The sequence below is a fragment of the Saccopteryx leptura genome, chromosome 4 (genome assembly GCF_036850995.1).
Source record: "Saccopteryx leptura isolate mSacLep1 chromosome 4, mSacLep1_pri_phased_curated, whole genome shotgun sequence".
Classification (NCBI taxonomy): Eukaryota; Metazoa; Chordata; class Mammalia; order Chiroptera; family Emballonuridae; genus Saccopteryx; species Saccopteryx leptura.
Genome location: NC_089506.1, coordinates 46,381,995 through 46,403,835, shown reverse-complemented (window position 1 = coordinate 46,403,835; position 21,841 = coordinate 46,381,995). Strand labels below are relative to the sequence as shown.

General features: G+C 40.3%; 1 protein-coding gene and 1 pseudogene across 1 annotated transcript in view; one reads left to right on the top strand and one right to left on the bottom strand.

Annotated features, from left to right (window-relative positions):
• The window catches only part of LOC136403258 (dnaJ homolog subfamily A member 1-like), a 194,543-nt pseudogene extending 181,213 nt beyond the window's left edge, over positions 1–13,330 (top strand).
• The window catches only part of FGF14 (fibroblast growth factor 14), a 769,918-nt gene extending 748,539 nt beyond the window's left edge, over positions 1–21,379 (bottom strand). The window contains exon 1 of the mRNA XM_066380602.1: positions 20,447–21,379. Coding sequence (XP_066236699.1) covers positions 20,447–20,654 — 208 coding nt within the window. The 5' untranslated portion in view covers positions 20,655–21,379. The remainder of the gene's footprint in view (positions 1–20,446) is intronic.
• Positions 21,380–21,841: the final 462 nt, after the last annotated feature.

Below are 21,841 nucleotides of genomic sequence, written 5' to 3'. Positions count from 1 at the left end.
GTACATAAGGAACTCTCACAACTCAAAAATGAAAAGACAAATAAACCAGTAAAAAATGGACAAAGGATTTGAATAAACATTTCTTCAAAGAAGATTACAAATCACCAATAAGAAAAGTTACTGGATATTGTCAGTCATTAGAGAAATAAATGCAAGTCAAACCCATAACATATGACTTCAAGTCACTAGGGTACCTACAAAAAAAAAAAAAAAGAAAGAAAGAAAATAACAAGCTGGCATGAATGTAGAGAAACCGGGATCCTCACATGTTGCTGGCAGGAATATAAAAAGGTATGGCTACTTTAGTAAACAGTATGGTGGTCTCTCAAAATGTTAACATAGAATTATCATCTGGCCCTGGCCATATAGCTCAGTTGGTTAAAGCATCATCCCAAATCTCAGAGGTTTCTGGTTCAATCCCCAGTCACAACATGTTCTTCCTCTCTCTCTCTCTCTCTCTCTCTCTCTCTCTCTCTCAAGCCTTTCTCTCTCTCTAAAATTAATAAATTTATAAAAATCATCATCTTATCAAATAATTGGACTGCCTGGCATAATTCCGAAAGAACTGAACCATGTGTCCATATAAAAAAATCTATACAGCCTGACCAGGTGGTGACTCAGTGGATAGAGCATCAAACTGAGATGCAAAGGACCCAGGTTCAAGACTCTGTGGTCGCCAGCTTGAACGCAGACTCATCTGGTTTGAGGAAAAAAAAAAATTACCAGCTTAGACCCAAGGTTACTGGCTTGAGCAAGAGGTTACTCGGTCTGCTGTAGTCCCCCGGTCAAGGCACATATGAGAAAGCAATCAATGAATAACTAAAGTGCCACAACAAAAAACTGATAATTGATGCTTCTCATCTCTCTCCGTTCTGTCGGTCTATCCCTATCTATCCCTCTCTCTGACTCTCTCTCTGTCTCTGTAAAAAAAATCTATACAGAAATTTTCATAACAATATACATAGCAGCAAAAAAAAAATATGGAAACAACAGAAATGTCCACCAACTGAAGAATGAATGAACAAAATGTGCTATATCTAAAATGTAATACTATTCAATAAACAGATGAATTGCTGATGCATGCTAAAACATAGATGACTTTGAAAACAGTGTAAGTGAAAAAAACCCTACATACTGTAGGATTCTTTTATATGAAATATCCATAATAAGCAAATCCATAGAGACAGAAACCAGGGTATGGGAGGAGGTGGAAATGAGGAGTGAATGCTAATAATATGGGGCTTCTCAGTTAATGAAAATGTTCTAAAAGTACATAGTGATAATGGTTACACAACTATGTAAATATACCCAAAAATTATTTAATTATACAATTTAAAAGTGTAGATTTTATAATATGTAAATTATATCTCAGTAAAATTATCATAAAAATAATATTGACAGGCCCTGGCCAGATGGCTCACTGGTAGAGCTAGTAGAGCATCGGCCCGGCATGTGGATGCCCCAGGTTTGATTTCCGGTCAAGGCACACAGGAGAAGCTACTATCTGCTTCTCCACCCCACCTCTTTCTTCCTTCCTTTCTTTATTTCTCTCTTTCTATCTCTCTCTCTCTCTCTCTCTTCTCCTTCTGCAGCCATGGCTCAATTGGTTTGAGCACATTGGCAGGAGTACTGAGGATAGCTCCATTGAGCCTCGCTAAAAATAGCTTGGCTGAGAGCATGGCCCTAGATGGGGGTTGCTGAGTGGATCTTGGTCTATGCACACATGTGATTCTGTTTCTTTACCTCCCCTCCTCTCACTTGGAAAAGAAAAATTAATAATATTTACAGCTCATATTCTGGGTTTCAGAAATGTAATTACAACTATAATTGTAGGAGAAATAACTTGATTTCTTATATTACAGAAAATGTTTCTTAAAGTTTTATTATTATTTATTAGAAAAGTATGCCTATTGATAGCCAAGTAAATATTTAAAACAACAAAAGATGCACAAAGACCCCAAGAGCATTGCTTCTTAATCAATTCCCAGTCATAATATATTTTACAACTACTATAACCTCTGTTATACTTTCAACTTTAAAATATAACCAATTTATCATAAAATGCTATCTACTCTTCATCCTGATGGAATACTCCAGCCCAAATCCATCCCTCATTTGGTCCAATGAGTAGAATCTTGTAACATAACTAGCAGTGGCAAAGAGGAAAAGAAATGGGAGAGAAAAGGGGAAGAAGGAGGGATCAATTTATTCCTCCATCTCTATCAATATTGTATTTTATCTCCAGGAATGACATCAGCCTTCTATCTTTATCCAACTTCCCAATATCCTACAAAGACTAAGATCTTCTCTTCTTCATGAATCATCCATTATTCACACAGAAGATATTCAGTGTCTGGTGTTGAATATACTTGAAACAGGACTTCCCACTTTTAAAGTGGTACAAAATTATTTTTAGGTGAGAGGAGGGAAGATAGTAAGAAAGACTTGCACATCCACCTCAATTGCGATCCACCCAGCAACCCATCAAGGGCTGATGCTCGAGTACTGAGCTATTTTTTAGCACCTCAGGCTGATGCGCTCCAACAGAGCTATCCTCAGCTCCTGGGGTCATGCTCAAACCAATCGAGCCACTGGCTGCGGTAAGGGAAGAGGGAGAGAAGGGAGAGAGAGAGGCGGGCGGGTGAAAAGCAGATGATTGCTTCTTCTATGTGCCCTGACCAGGAATCGAACCCTGGACATCCATACACTGGGCCAATGCTCTAACCACTGAGCCACTAGCCAGGGAAAATAGTTTTCTTAAAAAGAAGACCAACCCACAAATGTTAAAATCTAAAATATCCATTCTTGATCATGGTGGCCCATCAGTCATATGCCATGATCAGCGCAAGATATAACTCAAGAAATTTGTTACTATTAAAAAAATACCAATATTTGTCAATGGTTAACTTTTTATGTATTTAAAATACATTCAAGACTATTTTCCTAATAATGTCTCTGTTACATCATTTCTAAGTTATCTATTGTGGCCTACTGAGAGAAGTTTCAAGTACTTGTTACACCATACCAACCCTTAACTAGCAATACCAAATACCTGATATAAGAGACAGACCTACTTTTAAAATATCTCGTTCAGACATTACATCCTATTAGATCTCAGCATCTAATTTTAACTTAAAATCATTTCAACAAAAACTACTTTAAAGATATAAAATGGACTGATATGGATATGAAATGTTCTATTTTCTCATTTCAAAATCACACATTTAAAAACACAAAGTTTGTAATCTCTTGGTTATTTTTGCATAGATTCTACTTCTTGGCTATTTCTTTCTGTCCTCATGTTTACTGCTACTATGCTCACTTCTCAATGACTCTCATGCGTAGAGGATTCTAATGGCATACAGACTGGTAGGTGCATCAACATCCAGGGATCAGTCAGGAACTAAATATCCAGCATACATCCGTAGCCATAAATATGCATTCAACAGGCTTAGGGTTTGCTCGTCAAATTGGAAAAATTCAAACCACAATTTAGTTAAAACAGTATCTTATTTTTCAACAACTCACAATATTACATTTCTCCTAATGCAATACAGCAATTAAGAATAGTAATTCTTGTCATTCTAAAGTGCAGAGAGATAAGATTCACTCCTAACAAAATATACAATAATATTTGAAAGTATTTCTACTAATTACAAATTTTAAAAGATGCAACAAAAAAAAATATTCAAAGATCTGTCTTACACTTAAACTTGAACAGTGAAAAGAAGAGCATAGTTAGGCAAAATCTGTTACCAAGATTCGCAGAGATAATAGCTCTTTCAGCTTTGGATAATAAAAATAAGAGAGAAAGATTATGATTCACAGAGTGAGTTGAAGGACCCTAATTTCCTTTTCTCAAGGCTCTCACAAATACATATTAGTGGGTATGAGAGAGATAGTAGAAAAGTGTACATATCTGTGCCAGTCTATAAGACACAGCTTGGACCAAGTTCCTGAAGTGGTGTTTTTGTGTGCAAAGGGTGCGCATTTTAAGTTGATTCTAAGCTATGCTAATACAACATATTTGGCCCTTTAGGTAACTCTGCAGCAGTTGGACCTTTTGCATTGTGCAGCTGTCTATTGCCTTTACCCTCATTTGCAAAAAGTTTGATTAAATTGCTCACTCATTCACCCACTGAAATAACAGAATTCAGATTTACGCTGCCAATTTGCTCCCAACACAGTGTATCAGTTATCACTCCCTAAAATGAAACTCTTTCCCTTCTTGTGTGAATTATGCTTGTGGCCCTTTAACATCAGTCCTATAAAACTGTGATGTCTAATAATAATCCTAGCTTTAAATCAAAGAAATGAAACTACTGTTTATACAACCTTATTACTTATATTCCGAACAGTATGAACAGACATTAATCATTTAATGTGTGCTCTCATTCTAACAAATTTTTTTATCATTTTTGTGGCATTCTTAAACAGTAAGACATCTGAGAAACAGATATTGACCCCTTAATAAACAATTCAAATTTTATAACAGAAAGAAGTTGAAAATCAAAATTCAGTTCTAAAAGTTGTGCTTTTAGCAACCTTTATTCCTTAATGAAACTTTCCACTAATCCTTGATCCACTAATGGTCAGCAAGAGTTACTAAAACAGCACATTAGGACTGTTATAGGAAAATATATGGTCCAAGTTGTTCAAGTTCCAAATAGCATGTGACATTTTCAACTCTTCCCAGTTGTGGAATTTCACAAGTAACATCTTACAAGGAAATAAACTGCTGCCACGTCCCTAAGTACTACAAAAAGATATTTAGTACACCTTGAAGCAAGTATTAAGAACCATTCTCCCCTTATTTAGAAAGCCTATGAAGCCACCAGAACAACATAATTTAAACTACATAGTGGTCTCAAACTATATTTTAAAAAATAATAAGCTCATCTATTACTACATGTAACTATCAACAACATGTAGTTACATTTCCTGTCACGTTCTCAACAAATCCTCTATGACTTCAAGGAGTAGATTACAGCCACCTTCTCATGAGCCTCCACAATGACCCCATGACTCTCATTTACACTTTTTCTTTCAGACATCTTGCAAAATTCAGAGGAAGCAGTTCCCTTCCTGCTCCATGATTTCTGCGTGTGCCTTTGGTTTACCCCTTCCCAACTGCTGGACAATTTTTCACCTACCCATATCTTGCCACACTCAGAAGAACCATTCTTTCTTCCAAGTTCCCATTTTCTATCTCTAACTAATGAAAGGGCATTTTCACTTGATTGAGTTCTTACTAAGAAATCTCTCCAAACTCCCAGTACTACTTCCCGCCATCAGTTACACCAGTGACACTTCCCAATTGCAACAGAGCAGTTCTCAAGCACTTCACTGCCTGTTTTGGAAATGTTCTCTAGTTCATTTTTACCACATACGGTCCAGCGCCGCTGCCTGGCTTTTGGGCTTCAAGTTATGATTCCCCTAATCCTTTAAAATATGACTCCATTAACATTCCTACAAATTCCCAAACATGCACCTTCCAGTCAGCCTTTGACTTTCACTCACTTTACTCCCCTTGTCAGAAATACTCTTATCTCTCCTGCCAACTGAAACATGTATTCAAGAGTCAGTTCAGTTTACACTTCTCTGAAGGATTTCTCTTCCTTCCTTCCCCTTACATCCCACATGGACTTCCAGCCCTTCCAGCCATCCAGTTCACCTTCAGTTGTTCAGGGCTCTTTCCCATGTCTAGCATTCTCTGTGCATTTAGCTTAACTACTCATGGGCCAAAAATCCAATCATTATAGGATGTATTAAATATCTCCCCGTATCTGTTAAGTTTATCATATAGGGTTATATATTGTCTATCTTCTCAAGACCTCAGGATCATTTTTTTTTAATTTTGAAATAACAGATAGTTTTCTATAGATTAGGTTCATCTTTGGAACAATAAGAATGTCTGTCCTGAAAAAAAATAGAAAAGGAGAAATGAGTTTCTTTGCAAAAATAGACTTTTCTGCATGTCTTGTAAAAGTTTTTGTGTCAGACTATCTTTGCAAGGATATTGCAACCTTGGATTCTAGGGATATGGCCTTCTTCTTCTCAATTAAAGAACAGATTTGTTTCCTGAACAGGATAATATCTTGCTCAAGAGGATGCCTCCCTGCAGGGCAAAAATTGAGAAGCTTTGCTGGAAACTCCTTAAAAGATGGTGACTGCCTATGTTTAGAGTGCCTCAGCTGTGAAACAAACTCGCTATGTGCAAGCATACACTTTGGCCACCCCAGCATTGCCCCTGGTCTTTGGAACAAGAACTAATGAGAACATAAAGCTCATGTTGCCTGGTGTGGCTTGAGTAATAAAGTCCTTTATCTTGGACCCAGAAGTCTCCTGTCTTTAGCCAGTATCGATGTAACTGAAGCAAGCTAACTTGTTAGTCTACAAGCAGGGTCAACTCTCAAACTCTTTGTAGTTTCAGACAATTTCTGGATATTAAGTAGAAGCAAGTCTGTTCAATTATGAGTTTCTCGTTGTCAAAAAAAAAATAAGATGCTACCACATCAAAACTCTACACATCTAACATGAAATAAAGGATGAACCCCAAAACAATATGGTAAATTCAAAGAAAGAAGCAAATTCAAAGTGTAAGGACTCCATGATTTAATATGAGGTTCTACTACAGGTTAAGGTATAGTGAGAGACATCACAATGGTGGTTGCTTCTTAGAGGAGACATGATGTGTACTAAATGGAACCAAGTGGGAATCTTCTGGAGTGATGAGAATAGTCTATATATTGATTAGGATGGCAGTCACAGGGATACATGCAATGGTCAAAGGACATCAAATGCTACAAATAAGAACTGTGTGTTTTAATGTATGTAAATTACATTCAATAAGAAAGCATTACAAGTTCTGAATATCTTAACAGTGTCTATGTTGCAATACCTTTCAGTTTCAGGATATAATGATTCACAGAAACACTAAGACAGTACTTCACATTCTTCTTTGAACCTCTTTAGAGAGAGATGACTGCTATACAGGGATGTAAGCATATGCACTATGCAGTAAAGCTGTTTGGGTTCATACCCAGATATTTCCATTACTAACCGAATGCCATCAGACAACTTCCTCAACCTCTTTGTGCCTGGGCTTCATTCTTTAACAGAAGTATAACAGAAGTTTCTACCTATGGTTTTGAGGATTAAATTAGGTAATCTAGGTAAAAACACCTAGTACATAGAAAGCATTCTCTAAAAATTAGTTATTACTTATTTAGTAATGTTTTATCATTAGTAGGTAATGATAAAACAGGATTCAAAATAATTCAATCTGTTAAATTCGAAGAGTAACATGCTTTATAAAATTTAGTAAATTGAATGTGCATTTATTAGTGGGAATAACAGGTAGATTATTTACTTATAATAATACCCCCAAATCATTTAATTATATAACCCAATAAAGCAATAGACTCACGTCAAAGTTTTTTACATGTTATTTGAAGCATCCAAAGAAATACATGAAGTCAAATAAATGCTACTCTGAGTAAATGTCTCAGGTTCAGACAGATGTTTTTCATTTTCTTTCTGGCAACAATATTGTTAGCATTTATTTTTGCTTTTTTCCCTGGTGTAATGCATGTGAAAGTTGAAAATCCATTTGGATTCTAATCCCAATCTTGCCTAAAGAGTCAACTGATGACACACATGACTAAAAACTTTGACACACATGACTAAATGAAATACGAGAGAGGACAAAATCTGGAATATGACAGGACAAATACAGAGAGAGTGGGACAAGGGGTGCATTCTCAATGATGGAGAAGTTCTTTGCTAAAGCAAAGGGCAGCAAGTCAGAAAAGAGTCATCCAGACTTCCTAGCCCTGAAGGTTAGGCCACACTCTACCTTTAGCACGAAAGCCCCTGGTAAGTGTCCCTATAAGAAGGCATGTGTACCACAGAGGTACCAGAGTCACCTCGCATGGTGTTCTCTAAGATTATTCCCAAGATGTTAAAAAAAATACATATTTAGAAAAGAGAAAATAAACAACAATGATGCAAATTTTCTGTCCTGTTTAATGTTTTTGTTATGCCTCCTTGAAATATTTCTAACATCTAATATCCATTTCATTAAAAGTATTTCCAATATTTCATTATTATACGTCTGACATATGAGGAATTTTATGCCACTTAATTGGCATGTTGGCAGACAATTTAAATGTAAAAGAAAAAATAACTGTGTTAATAAAAATATATAAATTCCTAGGAAACAAATCAAGTCATTGTATAACAAAAGGGGAAGGAGCATATTGGATTACTGTTTCAATCTGCCGCACCAGAAAATGCTGAGGCACAATGATGGTGACTACTTAATCAGTAAACTGACTCAGGCCTTCTAGCAAAGTCCTTTCTTTGCTTAAGGATTCCAACACCTGGTCTGCAACCATAACACAGCCAAAGAAAATGAGTTTCAGACTTTGAAATAAGTGGCTGTTCTTTAAAAAAAATAAATCTTTTTAAACTCTACAATTGTTTTAGTATTTCAGACTTATTTTCAGGTTTCTTCTTTTTTAAAAGCACAATAGTGTACCATGTGTTCCATACAGGAAGTGGAAAGAACAGAAATTACAATCCCTCCCAAACTACACTTCATCTAAGAGGCAGCACTGCTGAAGAGGTTATCACACACTTCAGTGATCCACTATAATTGCACAGACAACAAAATGTTATAAGGGGAAGAATGGCATTTTAATTACAACCACATTCATTTCTATCTAAAAGGCAGGTGCACACACTTCTTAAATAAATTCTATAAAGTTCACACTTCGTTCTCTTTTCTTCCCAGACCTGAATAGTTAATCTAAAAACTTGGCTTTTAAGTACAGTACTTGGGTCCTCAAACTGAACACATTATTGTGCACAAAAGAATATATGCTATTGACAAAAGTTGTATACGATCATAAAAAGAACTTTTTGATGTTATTCTAAAGCATATGTTCAATTCCTAAGTACTTCTAGGTTTGAAATCAAGAAAATGAACTCTATCCCAGAGCAACTCTCCTAGAACTATTTAAATTTTGATCTAGAAAGAGAAACTTGTTAAAGCCTTCTACTTCCCATTAAACCTATCACATCCCCTTGAATAAGAGCAGTCTGGAAAGAGCCAAATTTTCACTCCATGTTTCAAGTAGACAGGAGCGTACTACCAGCAAATGGCAATGCATCAAGATTAACAGGAGTTGTCTAAATTAAAAACCTGTGGTCAGAACCACAGGTTCTCTCCTTCCTTCTCAAATTTAAGCTGACCACTGAAATATTTGGACTACAATCCCTGTCACCACCTTATTTTGGACCTCACCACTTCTACTTAAATTGCTTCTTCTGTGGCCTTTCTACCATCAAACTTGCCCCACCGTAGCCATAACAATTGTCTAAAGGGTAAATCTGACCATCGCACAAAGAGCATGATCTGTTCCTGACCACTGCAAAGTTGTTAATTCATACCTGATGGACCCACTGAATGGAAGCCACCCCACTGGCCTGGCCCCTGTCATAAATCTAAACCTAAGTCAGCCTGTACTTATGGGAAATACCAGTCAAGGAAAGCTACCATACACCAATCACAATCCTCCAACTCAGTTTTAGCTAGATTACCTTATCCTAGAAAATAGGAAGTATAAGGAAATCCCAATATCCTAGATAATCATGCACTGTTCTCATGTTGCCTCTTCAAACTCACTCCATAAAACTCATTCTTGCCTATAATTTCTCAGGGAAAGTGCTCCACTGCTTGAGAGCACTGTGCTCCCCAAATAAAGGACATCAAACTTGTCAATAAACTGTTTTAGTTTTGTCAATGGACAGTTTTGGCAACCAGATGGGAGCCATCATTGCTAAAGATTTCGGAGACAGCTCCAGATGAAGGTAAAGGTCCCCACAAAGGCCTTTTGGATTGCTGCCTCTTTGGTCCCCCTTAGAGATCTTCAGGAAGCTATTCTCAGATTGAGCTCTACTTATTTTGTGTTCTGAGCTCTTCAAATTTATCAGTCTTAATCCTTCTGAGTGAAAAACTGGGGTGTGTGAGACTCCAGATTTTCATGGGGAGACTTAGTGAGCCACAATATTTGGGTTTGTGGCCAAATTCACCTACAAGGTAAACACCTTTGGGAGGTCCTTACAAGTTCCAGTAACTATGCACAGGCATCCAGTCTGGTTGAATTAGGCAGAATTTTTTCAAGGGAAAATAATGGGTGCCCCTAAGTCTAGATAGAACACAAAATTGCACTGTTAGGGGACTCACAAAGTCTCAAGGTTAGCCACAGAATAAGCAGCTGGGGCACTTCTGGAAACAAAGTAAGACACAAAACTCAGATTATTCTAAAAAAAAACCAGCACATCAAAACCTAAGTAGGCACAAATTGGATTATTAAAACCTACAGGGCATCTGTCACTATACAGAAATATCATAAAAGGAACAGATACATTACTAATGAGAATCTCGAAAGTCTAAGTCACAGAATTGGTGGTTGGTGGGCACAAGGTTAAGCCTTAAAAGCTGTTGGAGTGCTCACCACCTAACCCTAAGACTACAATAAGTTGGTCATGAAAGAAGTTGGATCAACACTAAGCCACCCACCAACTTCAAGAAAAATTCCATGCATGCAGTGAGGTATGCTGTAAAACACCTTAAAATCCCTCATAGATACTCCTCTGGTTCCAAGAGACAAGGCTTAGCTAAAGAAATAGTATCCTCAAGTTTCAAAAAAATTAAGCATGCCACCTATTTAGTTTATGTCTGAAAACTGTGGTCCTAAAAGGTGTAGATATCTACAAAAATGTCAAAAATCTTATTAAGACAACCTTGGTCTTTACGGGGAACATCTTCAATTAGACAAGCACATTTAATAAGTGCACTTGAAAGTAAGGGTTCCCAAACAAACAGAATGGAATACCTATTTTAATTGGCATAAAAGCTTCCAAAAGGCTTAAAGATTCCAAAATAACTTCATTGAAAAATGAATTTCAAAAGGCTAAAGAAAAATTAAGGACATAAGTACCTAAAACAAAGACTATAAGACTGTCGTGACTTCTACCACACCCCTGTTCCTCAGAACTCCCCGTCTATTAATCCTCTATTTGAATTGCCTTTCCAGTCTAAAGACACAATAAGACCATTATCAAAAGTCCACCACGTTAGTGGCCTTACAGATGCCCTAATATCTACCCTCAAAGGAGGGACTGCAAATGGGCCCCTCTCAGGATTAACAGGGTCTGATTCTCCGGTAAATCACTACCTAAACAGTCAATTAATGCAAACTACAATTAATGCAAAACCTTACCAAATTCTAGCTGGCACAAGAGTTAAACTCTCTACTTTAAACACCACTTGCTCCCAAGCCTGCAGATGGGCTCCTGGAAAAACTGGCAGAAGTAAACAAAGGCTGAGAATTCCTTCCAGAGTCCACTCTCCTAGATCTGTCTGCAGTGAGTGCCTAGCCAAGAGAGGAAGGTGAAATTTCATGTTGTCCTTTCCTTTCCAAGTCCTATTGGTTATTGATTCTTTCTCTGCCAGGGACAGCTAATGCCTTCTTGTTTGTCGCATTTTGTGTCCTGAGAACTGGCTTGACAACCGTCAGGCTGTAGGCCCCAAAATATAGCCAGAAAGAAATGTGCACTTTACTCCATTTGCAGATAAATGTGGCTGAACAGAATGTGGTTGCACTCCATTTTCAGCTAGTTTTCCTAGGGACTTTTGCCAGACCTAAGGGGAATTGTCTTACTTTTGGCTATCTTTGGGAGTGGCTCTGCATCGTGGGATCGTGGGATCTTTTGCAATTTCTTTGAGGACACCTCTTGCATCCAATGGGTTGTTTAAAAATGCCAGGAATATTTACCATTTGTCCCAAACGAAACGACAAAATATTTGAAAGGATTTTTTTTTTGGTAGTTCTATAGTTAGAAGTTGGCCAAACTGGAAGCTGATATTCAGAGCCTGATAGGAACTTTTTAGGACCTCTCCCCTGAGCTAAATAAAACTATGCACACAGTAGGGCAGGGGTCCCCAAACTACGGCCCGCGGGCCACATGGGGCCCCCTGAGGCCATTTATCCGGCCTCCGCCGCACTTCCACAAGGGGCACCTCTTTCATTGGTGGTCAGTGAGAGAAGCATAGTTCCCATTGAAATACTGGTCAGTTTGTTGATTTAAATTTACTTGTTCTTTACTTTAAATATTGTATTTGTTCCTGTTTTGTTTTTTTACTTTAAAATAAGATATGTGCAGTGTGCATAAGGATTTGTTCATAGTTTTTTTTTTTTATAGTCCGGCTCTCCAACGGTCTGAGGGACAGTGAACTGGCCCCCCGTGTAAAAAGTTTGGGGACCCCTGCAGTAGGGGAAGCAAAATATTCCAAAGACCAATAGCTCTAAATCTAGAACACGGGAATCTTTTTATTTCCATTTAGTGGAACATCTCCCTGACCTAAAGAAACAAATAGAAGATAGTGAAGTTGAATCCGTGGTCAGTCCTTTAATGTCATACATGTTGCAACCCAATTCTTCCAGGAATTAAAAAATCATTGTCATATAAATCAAGTCCTTACAACAACAGAAATGCAGCTCTAGAAGCAATTCAAAGCCTATCTATCCTTTTAAAACCAATTTCAACATGTTCTCTATTCATCTATAAAGACTTGTAAGTATTGTCAAAAACTGGTTTTAGGTAACAAAAATCCTTAGAGAAACTTGCATTCTTTCCCTGTACCTTTGCGATGTAAGTTCTAACCAGTCTTCTTTAAGAATGAAAAGCTATCTCTTTGAAATACAAACTTAAGAAAGGCAATTCTTATCAGCAAGAAAGGCTGTTTGGAAACTAGGCCAATGAAAAAAATCTTAAAAGTTCAAAGCTGCCTGTTCAGGTAACCTTAATTTATTCCATCTGCCAGAAACACAATTTGGATCCAGCTGTTCTTTTCTAAACTAGTGAGTTTTGCTTCATCGTGCCCTCAAAATAGTCTTTTTCAATTTCTAAATTTACAGTGAAGTGTTTTTGTTTTTTTTAAGATTTAAAATGCTTGTGATTTTTCCCTCCCTGGTAAACCAAAGATGATAGAAGGCAAAACAAGCCAGCGTAGGCAGACTCCTCCCCTTTAGACGTAAGAAAAGATCTGGGGGCTATAATGGATGTAATGGAATGCCACCTGCTTCAGCACCAGCCATTCAACTTTATAAACTGCATGAAGAGCTCTTGGTGGTGTCACCTGTAAAATACCACCTGTTTCTCTTCTAAGGTTCAAAGCTGCCGAGTTTCCGTCTACAATTCAAAATCAGCTCTTGGAACAATAACTTCCTCCACTATGAAGGAGATCCTCCATCTCTGATAGTCTCTGATTTTAGAATATAACTTAAATATACTCAGCAAAGTCCAGGGGAGATACAGGGAAGGGGGGGGGGAGTTCAGTTACAGTCCAAATCGGGCGGCAGCTTACAGAAGCCTAGAACATGCGAGCTGGGGCCGACCTGAGATTATTGTAATCAAAACCCCTCCGGCCCACAGAGTTCCAGCAGCCAGCCCAGCTCTTCCAGCAGCTAGTAGCAAAACCGTGACCACACGTGCTCATCCTCTCCCTGTCCTTAGCTTGGGGGCCATCACCATCAAGACAAAGCCTTCTTCCAGCCCAGCCCTTTTCCCTCCAAGCTTTGGTGCGCACTGGAGGGCGCGCGGGTGGAGGCGGCCACCTGTGGGATAGGACACAACTCTTTCGCAGCCCTTCGGCCCGGGAACGTACCGCAGCGCCCCTGCGTGGCCGTTGGCATTGCGGACCGCAAACAGACGCGGCAACAAGGGCGCGGGCCGGGTGCACGTGCATGGCCGCGCAAGCTCCACGGTTTCCGGCCATGTGGTTTCCATAGCAACGAAATTGTCCGCTGCTAAGTTTACCCACCACCAGCGGACCCCCAAGGTCAGAGGTCATCTCTGTGGCAACACAAACTTCCAGCGCTATGGCGGCTCCGAGGGGCGGCTTCCGCCGCATTGCGCAGCGGAGTCCAGGGCTCCGCGAGACGAGGAGCGCTCGCACTGACGGGTCCCGGGGGCTCTGGCCGCGGGTCACACCCCAAGGAAGAGCGCGCCTGGCCTTCTTATCGCGCCTCTCAGAGCTCAATTAGGCCGACTCCGAACCCGCCTGGGCCAGATCACCGAGGGGCCCGACTCCTGGAAGGAGATCGGAGCCGCAGAGGTGGCCGGCTCTCGGCTTGCAGCAAACAAATTATGACAGCAGCTCTGGAAAGCGGGAGCTCTGCCCCAGTCCGTGCGTTCTGCCACACCTGTCCCTGGCAAACTCTGCGTCTCCTAGCCCGAGGCCGCAGGGGCCCAGCGCCCGCCACCTTTGACAGTGGCTCCAGAAAGGAGGAAGCTAAATCAATGTGGTTGAGGGAAGTGCAGGGAACTAGCAAGTTTGAAGAGGACTGCTTTAAAACGAACAAAAAAAGAATGATATTTCCAAATAACTGAAACCAGAGGCTCTTGAGATGAAGCCCCCTCAAGAAGAAAAATATGCCACAGGGAAGGTCCCAGTAACCATCTTCAGAGAAAGTAGTTCACCAAAGAAAAGAATACAATTCTTTTTGCCAAATGTCATCCTTTTTAAGGAGAAGAAAATCAAAATCTTTGTTTTCCATCTTGCAGAGGGAAACTAATGGTGCCCTAACATTTGCTGTTGAAAGTTTGAGAGTGTCAGAAGAGGAGAAGTTAATTTTCTCAGCGAACTCTTACTTGTCACTATTAATTCATTTAATAAGAGTATTATAAACCTGCTGTGTGTCATAAACCAGAGTTTTGGGCAGGAAACAGTGATAAAGGTAACAGTGCCCAACAATTGTTGGGTGACTTTCTTAGATGGTGTTAGTAGATTACATAAACAAAACTCTGTGTCCCCTATAAAACACATCTACATTGTGCCTCTTTCTGCCTTATGTTTAGAAAGATCTTAAGAATTCTTTTCTACTTCCCTTGTCTTCATTATCCTGGGTTTTACATTCTGACCAAAGCATAAAATTAGTTTGTAGCAACTAGAGAAATACACCAAAAATAAAAATAAACAGGAAATACTTGGTCCTTAAAAGGCAGAATAGCAAAAACATTAGTGTGTCTCTAGAAGCATATACAGGAACTTAGAAGTCTCTCTCAGAAAACTCCCTGCCCTTCAGTGGTCAGGTTCGACTCTTATAACTAAATCTAGTATGGTACACAAATTAAAACCCTAAGTAACACCACCCAGACTACAGTGCAGGGAAAGCAGATGTGTTTCAGTAGGAATTCCCCTGACCCACAATACCTCCTGAAGGTGGTACTAACTTGGACTCAAAGATTTTATTAATACTGTAGGCACAATGCAATGTTTCAAATATACCAACTGTTTCTTTCTCCTTAAGGCATAAAGAACTATTTTGAATAAAGGCTTCCATTTTGAGACATCTTCTAGACAGTATTTATAGCAAGCTTATGAGTCAATTGAATGAGTTATGATGCTGAAATGTGCAAAGGAGCAAAAATTTTGATTGTTGTTCTGGCTACCATATGTATAACAACACTTCACAAAAGTCCCCAATGTTTGTGTTGCTAAAACATAGAAGACTGGGTTTGAACATTTATTTTTTTTTAAAAATGATTCCCTGTGGGAAAAAAAAAAAAAGAAATATAGTCAAGAATTAGTTTTAGCACCTTCTGAGAGCAATGCATCATTTGAAAAAATGTTGTCAGGACAGATGCTGTCTAAGATGAGAACAGGCTGGAAACTGGTACAGCCAAAGTCATCAGCATTGTTAAAATCAAGTTTAGATTTTCATGCATTGGATTTTACACTTGTTACCTTGGATATAAATTTCAAATAAGAAAAATCCACTCTCCTAATAAGTCAATACTTGAAAGCCTATCTAAAATGCCGTCCTTTGTTTCATGGAGTAGCACTGCTCAGCAGAACTCATTTAGCGACTTCGGTAACTAAAGTTTCCTGGGTGAGATTCAAGCCCAACTCATACTACATGAAATCTTTCTCTAAAGACAGGCATGTGAGAAGGAAACAAACTGATACCTGTATGGTGTTATAGCCATGAATCTAAATTTAATGTCTCCATCTGATATATGGTCATTGTTTAGAAATTCGGATTTGTGGCCCATTTGTGGCTCACTCAGCTCTACAGGAACCCAGGATAAGTTGGCAGGCTGAGAAGCAGAAGGAGTAAAAAATGTTTACTTCTTTTTTTTTTCCTCTCTCCCTATTCACTTCTAAACACCGTGATGTAAAAGAAGTTGCTTTAAAAGAATAACGTATATTTAAATGAGTGACAGTGACATACCAGGTGTTTTGGCACCTAAAACAGTTTAATGAAAAGTAAAAGCAAAGCTGAAAGACACCAAAACAAGGAAGAAATAGAAATTGTCAATGAATTCTACCAAGCCCTGCTTGTTTCATCTCAAAGTTCCATGGCAGAGAGGGTGAGTTCAGAAAAGGATATACTCAGGGCTTAGAGTATATAGGGTTTTCTAAATATGCTCTGCAAAAGTAGGTCTAGGCCATCTGCTTCCAACCCTCCTTGCCACTAATACTGGTACTCAATAAATTTAACTTTGGTTACAATTTATCTTAAAATCTGTGCTTTCCAAAACCCATCATTCCATTGTAGTTTAGGGGCTCGTGTGTGTGGTTAAGTGCATGTATGCATTTGAGGGTCTGTGGCTTCCTTTGCTTGTTGTATATTATGTGTCTGAAGAGATATACATGACATGACCTCAGTATCATCTTTATTGTTAATATATTTTTGCAACCACATTTCTTCCCTCCTCTAAGCAAAATAAGTGCCTTGGACTTAGACTTAGAATTCCTATTTAATTATTTGCCTAAAGTGCAGCACCTTGTCTGACTCATACAATGAACATTGAAGCAGGTAACATTGATTCTAAACATATAGCTATTGCTCTGCTAGGAAAGTAAGGGAAAGTAGGACATTTTAATGTGTATGTGTGTGTGTGTGTGTGTGTGTGTTCTCTAATAATAGTTGTATTCTGAGATTTTGTTCATTTTATCAAGATAGCAAACATACAAGGCAAAGTAGGTTTACAGTTTATATGGAAAATAATACAATAATAAATCATAATACAGGAATAAACTCTTGTGTTTTGAGTGCTCACAACTGTAAACCTACTTTTGCCATACCCTGTATATCCAGGATTTCTAAGCTATTGCCATTTATTTTTTAAAGCACATATTGTGCAAATATATTCTTCATGTTTTATATAAAAGCAACTACAAAAAACTATTTCATTAATACTCCTTATTTAAATCCTACTTAATAACTTGGGTAAATGAAAAACTTTGCCCTTAAGTTCATGCCTTTATTATCTGCTTATTTTCACATCAAACCTGATTGCAGTGCTTAGAAATTCCTCCCAGTAATTCTGGACCGAACTACCTACACTTATTGACAATTTAAAGAATTGGGAATAATCGATATGTATTTTATTTTATAATTTACAGAGACAGAACAAAAATTAATCCAATAAGTCTTTGCACCAAATTCATGATGCTAGTACTGCTATTTTGTGGTCTTCTGCCAAGCTTCTTAGTTTCAAACCAGTTAATTGTCTTCATTTTCATTTTAGCTTTAAGATAACATTATAGGTAGTAGTCAATCTGTTCTTTTTGGTTTTAATAGTCAAGAGGATTTTAGCCTTTGTTTTATTTTAATTACCCAATTAACTTCTTAGTTGTACTGCTATCTTGGGATCAAAAACCTACAAATGATTTTAGGCTTAATGTTAATAGCAGAAAGAGAATGGAACTCGCCAGCTACAATACAGAAAGGGAATTGACTAGGGATGAGTTTGATTCCAGCTCAAAAAGCAAAAACTTTTGAAAGGTGAGACTGGTAGTAGGACACATTAATGTCCTATTATTAAAGTAATTTACAAAATGCTCCAACTCCCAGGCTGAATCACTAACTCTTGTCAAGCTAAGACTAAACTATCTTGTTAGAATCGTTGGTGATGTTATTAGCACACTTTCAGTTAACCCATCAATTCACACCCAAGTACTGTAGCACTCATAAGCTGCAAAACAAATTGCTCTAAAAATAATTTGTCATTTGACACCTTCCAAATCTCTTGGGAAGAAGAAAATGTCTACTTTAATCTAGAGAGATCAAAGTGGGTGAGTTGGGGGAGGTGTAAAGAAAAGATCTTGCATCTTATATTGGGGGAAATACATGTTTTTGGTAAAACTGTTTACAAAATACATCTATATACATATATATATGAAGGCCAGTAAGGAGACTTACTATTCCATGCTTAATTATTTCCCACTATGGAGGGACTAGATTCAAGGCCCCCAGACAAATGGCCGCGTTTTTTTAATAAAAAAAAAATGTTTTTATAGTATTTCCTCAGATGAAGGCTAAATCTTTTCTGAGGACACTAGAAAGCTTCAGAAACCACCATTTTTATTGTGTGAAGGAGTAACCCCTCCCTTCCCCCTACAGCCCTTGGTTTGTCCCACTTTGGGAAATCTGGCAGAAAGGGTGGGCGCTCACATTAAACTTGTGAGATAGTACTGCAAATCTAGGAATGATCAAGTCATCAAGTGTTGGGCTTGATGTCGGGGGTAGGGGTACACCTCACAGCTGAATGGAGATGTGGATGGTAAGGTGCCCACACTGTGTTCTCCTTTGGTAATGTTCAGGAAGATGGTATCATTTCGGAGTTGCTAAACGCCGAGGAGTTGAAAGAGAAAGGTAAAAGGATAGGTTGTGGGGGAGGAATAGGAGGAGGCAGGAACAGAGGGGGACGAAGAGATACAGAGTAGAACTGGAGCACAAGGAGGAGGATCCAGGACAGAGGCACCGAACCCACTGCAGCACCGCGCCCGCGGACAGTCAGAGGTTACTTCTAGCCTCAACAGCCACCCTACTTCCCAGCTGGGGGCAACTGCCCAGGCGTCAGCCAGCACACGTGCCCCTGCCCTTTTGGGCCGTCTAACAACTCGCAGTTTCCCATCTGTGGCAGCAGTGGGGGCCGCACAGGGTACTCAACCTCCACACCCACCGCCGCCACCCTCACCTACCCACACCTCCTCCTCCTCCTTCTCCTCGCGCACCGGGCACCCGCAGGCGCATCGCCCTCAGAGCGCGCTGTCTCGGCTACACTGCGTTTACAAGGTTCCGGAGGCATAGGGGGAGCAGCCACTTGCTGCCCAGCGGCTGGGGCTCCGGATGTCAGGGCGGCTGTGGGGAGCCATGATCTACTACACCGCAGTGCCAGCGTCAGGAGCCTCCAGCTCACCGGCTGCCACTGCAGGAGGGCCCTGGCCGCGTCCCCGCCCCCGCCCCCCAATGCCGCCCAGACACAAACACCCGGCCCCTGGTTCCTCTCCATCCTGAACCTAGCCGGGTGACGCCACACACCCCCAAAAGCCAGCGTGCACCACTCCCGGACCCGCTGCGCCCAGCCTAGTCGCCGGCGCGCCGCCGCCACCATGCAGCCCTCCGGCCTGGCATTCCTGGGCTGTTCTCCCACAGCTCCTCGGCTGCCCCCAAACACCTCAGACTGAAATACCAGAAAGTGAACCCGAGGACACAACTCCCCGAATCACTTGCATTTGCATTTATTATGTAATGTGCTGCAAGTTTCCCTGTTGGAGTCCTTTAGAATGGGGGCGCACGATCACCAGGAGGCTGAAACAGGGACTCACGGCCGCGCTGATCCCACCCGTGGAACCTGGACGCAGGGATTTGATATTGCTTTTTTAAAAGGGGGGGGTAATTAAATATATTAGAGGGGGAGGGCTTGTCTTCTCGGTCTGAGGTTCCCCCAGGTACTTAAATCCTGCCCAGGTATTCCCAGGAGCGGGGGGTGTCAGAGGCAAACCCGGGAATGAGTTAATAACACTCGGGCACCGGGAGCAGACGGGGGAGGAAGGCGGGGGCTGACGGAGGAGCGGGGCTGCGAGGGAGGGGGCCTCTCCTACTTTGGGTAGAGGTGAAAGGGTGGCGAATATTGTGCAAGCTAATCAGAAAGTATAGAGCAGGTTCTCGGCACCGAGCTACGGCCCCGAACCTGCTGCAGAAGTGAGGCGAGCTCGCGGTTCTTTTTTCTGGCAACTACAGAAGCTTCATCTGCCTCGGGCAAAACCTTAACCCATAGCCGTTCGATATTCAACCAAACATCGGCAACCAAATACATTTTTTTTTTCCAAAAAAGTTTCCTCCTCCCTTCTAGTGATGGATTGTGTCACAGCCAAGAGAAGCTGATAATGGTTTTCTGGCTCACAGACGCCGATCCAGCTGTTACTTGTTTATCCATGCAACACCTCTATATGCAACACTGTCCTGGTTCCTTTTCTGCTTCCCCTGCCTTCCTGCATAGCAGAACTGCAGATCTAGCTCAACGAGCAACAGACAGGTTATTATGAGGAAAAACATAACACGATGCATGTTTTGCTTACCAGTTGGGTTCTTGTTTTTCTTAAGACTCTTGCCACAAAGACACTGCAGCATATGCGTTCCTTTGCTGAAAATGTTCCAAAGAAACCACATTGATTTGGGCGAAAAGCAATCCAGCAGCTTAGACACCCTGAGAAAGAAGAGATCCTTGTGGTTGCATAATAATAATTTGAAATCAGTTCTCCTGAAGAGGGGCACCGGTTTTACCATAGGAAAAACGATAATATTCCGAATCTTCTCCCAGTTTTTTCCCCTCACGTGGTATATTTCTTTGAGACTTCTCAGTGATTGTTTTTTTTCGGCCAGGGTGAATGATTTATCCCTCTTGATCACCACTGGGTTATTATCAAAGGGCTGGGGGAAAAATCCTTTTTCAGCATGAAGACAAACAAAAAAGCAAAGAAATCCCAACTGAGGCCAGAACTAATCAGGGAGAACAGTGATGCACAAAAGATCCCCGAAGAGAAAACCATAGCCTTTTACTTGATCACTATGAGGATGGGTGGGTCTGCAGAAGGCGAAGCAGGATTCATCTCAGTGAGAGAAGTCTGCCATTGTGTAGCCCCTAGGAGAGAAGGAAGGAAAAAAAGGAAAGAAAGAAAAAAAAAAGAAAAAAAGAAAGAAAAAGAAAAGAGAAAAAAACCACCAGCACACACACTCACACACCAATACCACCTCGGAGATCGAGTCTGACAGCCGAAGAAGACACAGCCTCCCTTCTCTCAGTGTCGATTTTTTTTTTTTTTTTTTATAATCAATCGCCAGTGCCCAGTGGGATCGGATTGAACCTGCAGTTCTCAATCACCACGAAGATGCAAATCTAGGTGTCCCCTCCCCTGGTCAGGCCGGTAGTAGGTAGAGAGCGCCAGAGATCCCCTTCCTCCTTCCTCTCACTCTCCCAGTTTCCAACAACGGTGAGCATGAGGAAATTCTCCCCTCCGGATTCCTCGCCCAGCCTCGGATGTGAGTTACAGGCATTAGAGGGAGGAGGAGGAGGAGTTGAAGTTTGCATTGAAAAGACTGGCTTTCCATGACGTAGCCACGTGCTTTCAGACCCGTCACCAGTGAGATGCTTCAACCCGCCCGGGGAGGGCAGTGTCACTGCAGTCTCTCCAGCAAGTTCCCCTCTTGAAGTCCCCCACCGCCAGCACCTTGCCCCAGCATCGGACCCTCTACCTCCTCTGCCCTGCATAAGTTGGCTTGCTGATTGTTCTTGAGGCCATCTAACAGAGCCTTCTGTTAAAAGTTAATTGCAAAAGAAAAATTAACAATTATAATTAGTAAATCTTAAAAAAAAATACATGGGGGGAGGGGACTTAAAGAGAAACAGTAGTTTAATACCATTCTTCACAGCCAACATTAGTTCCACCTTACATTTTCAAAAGCAGCACCTAAAC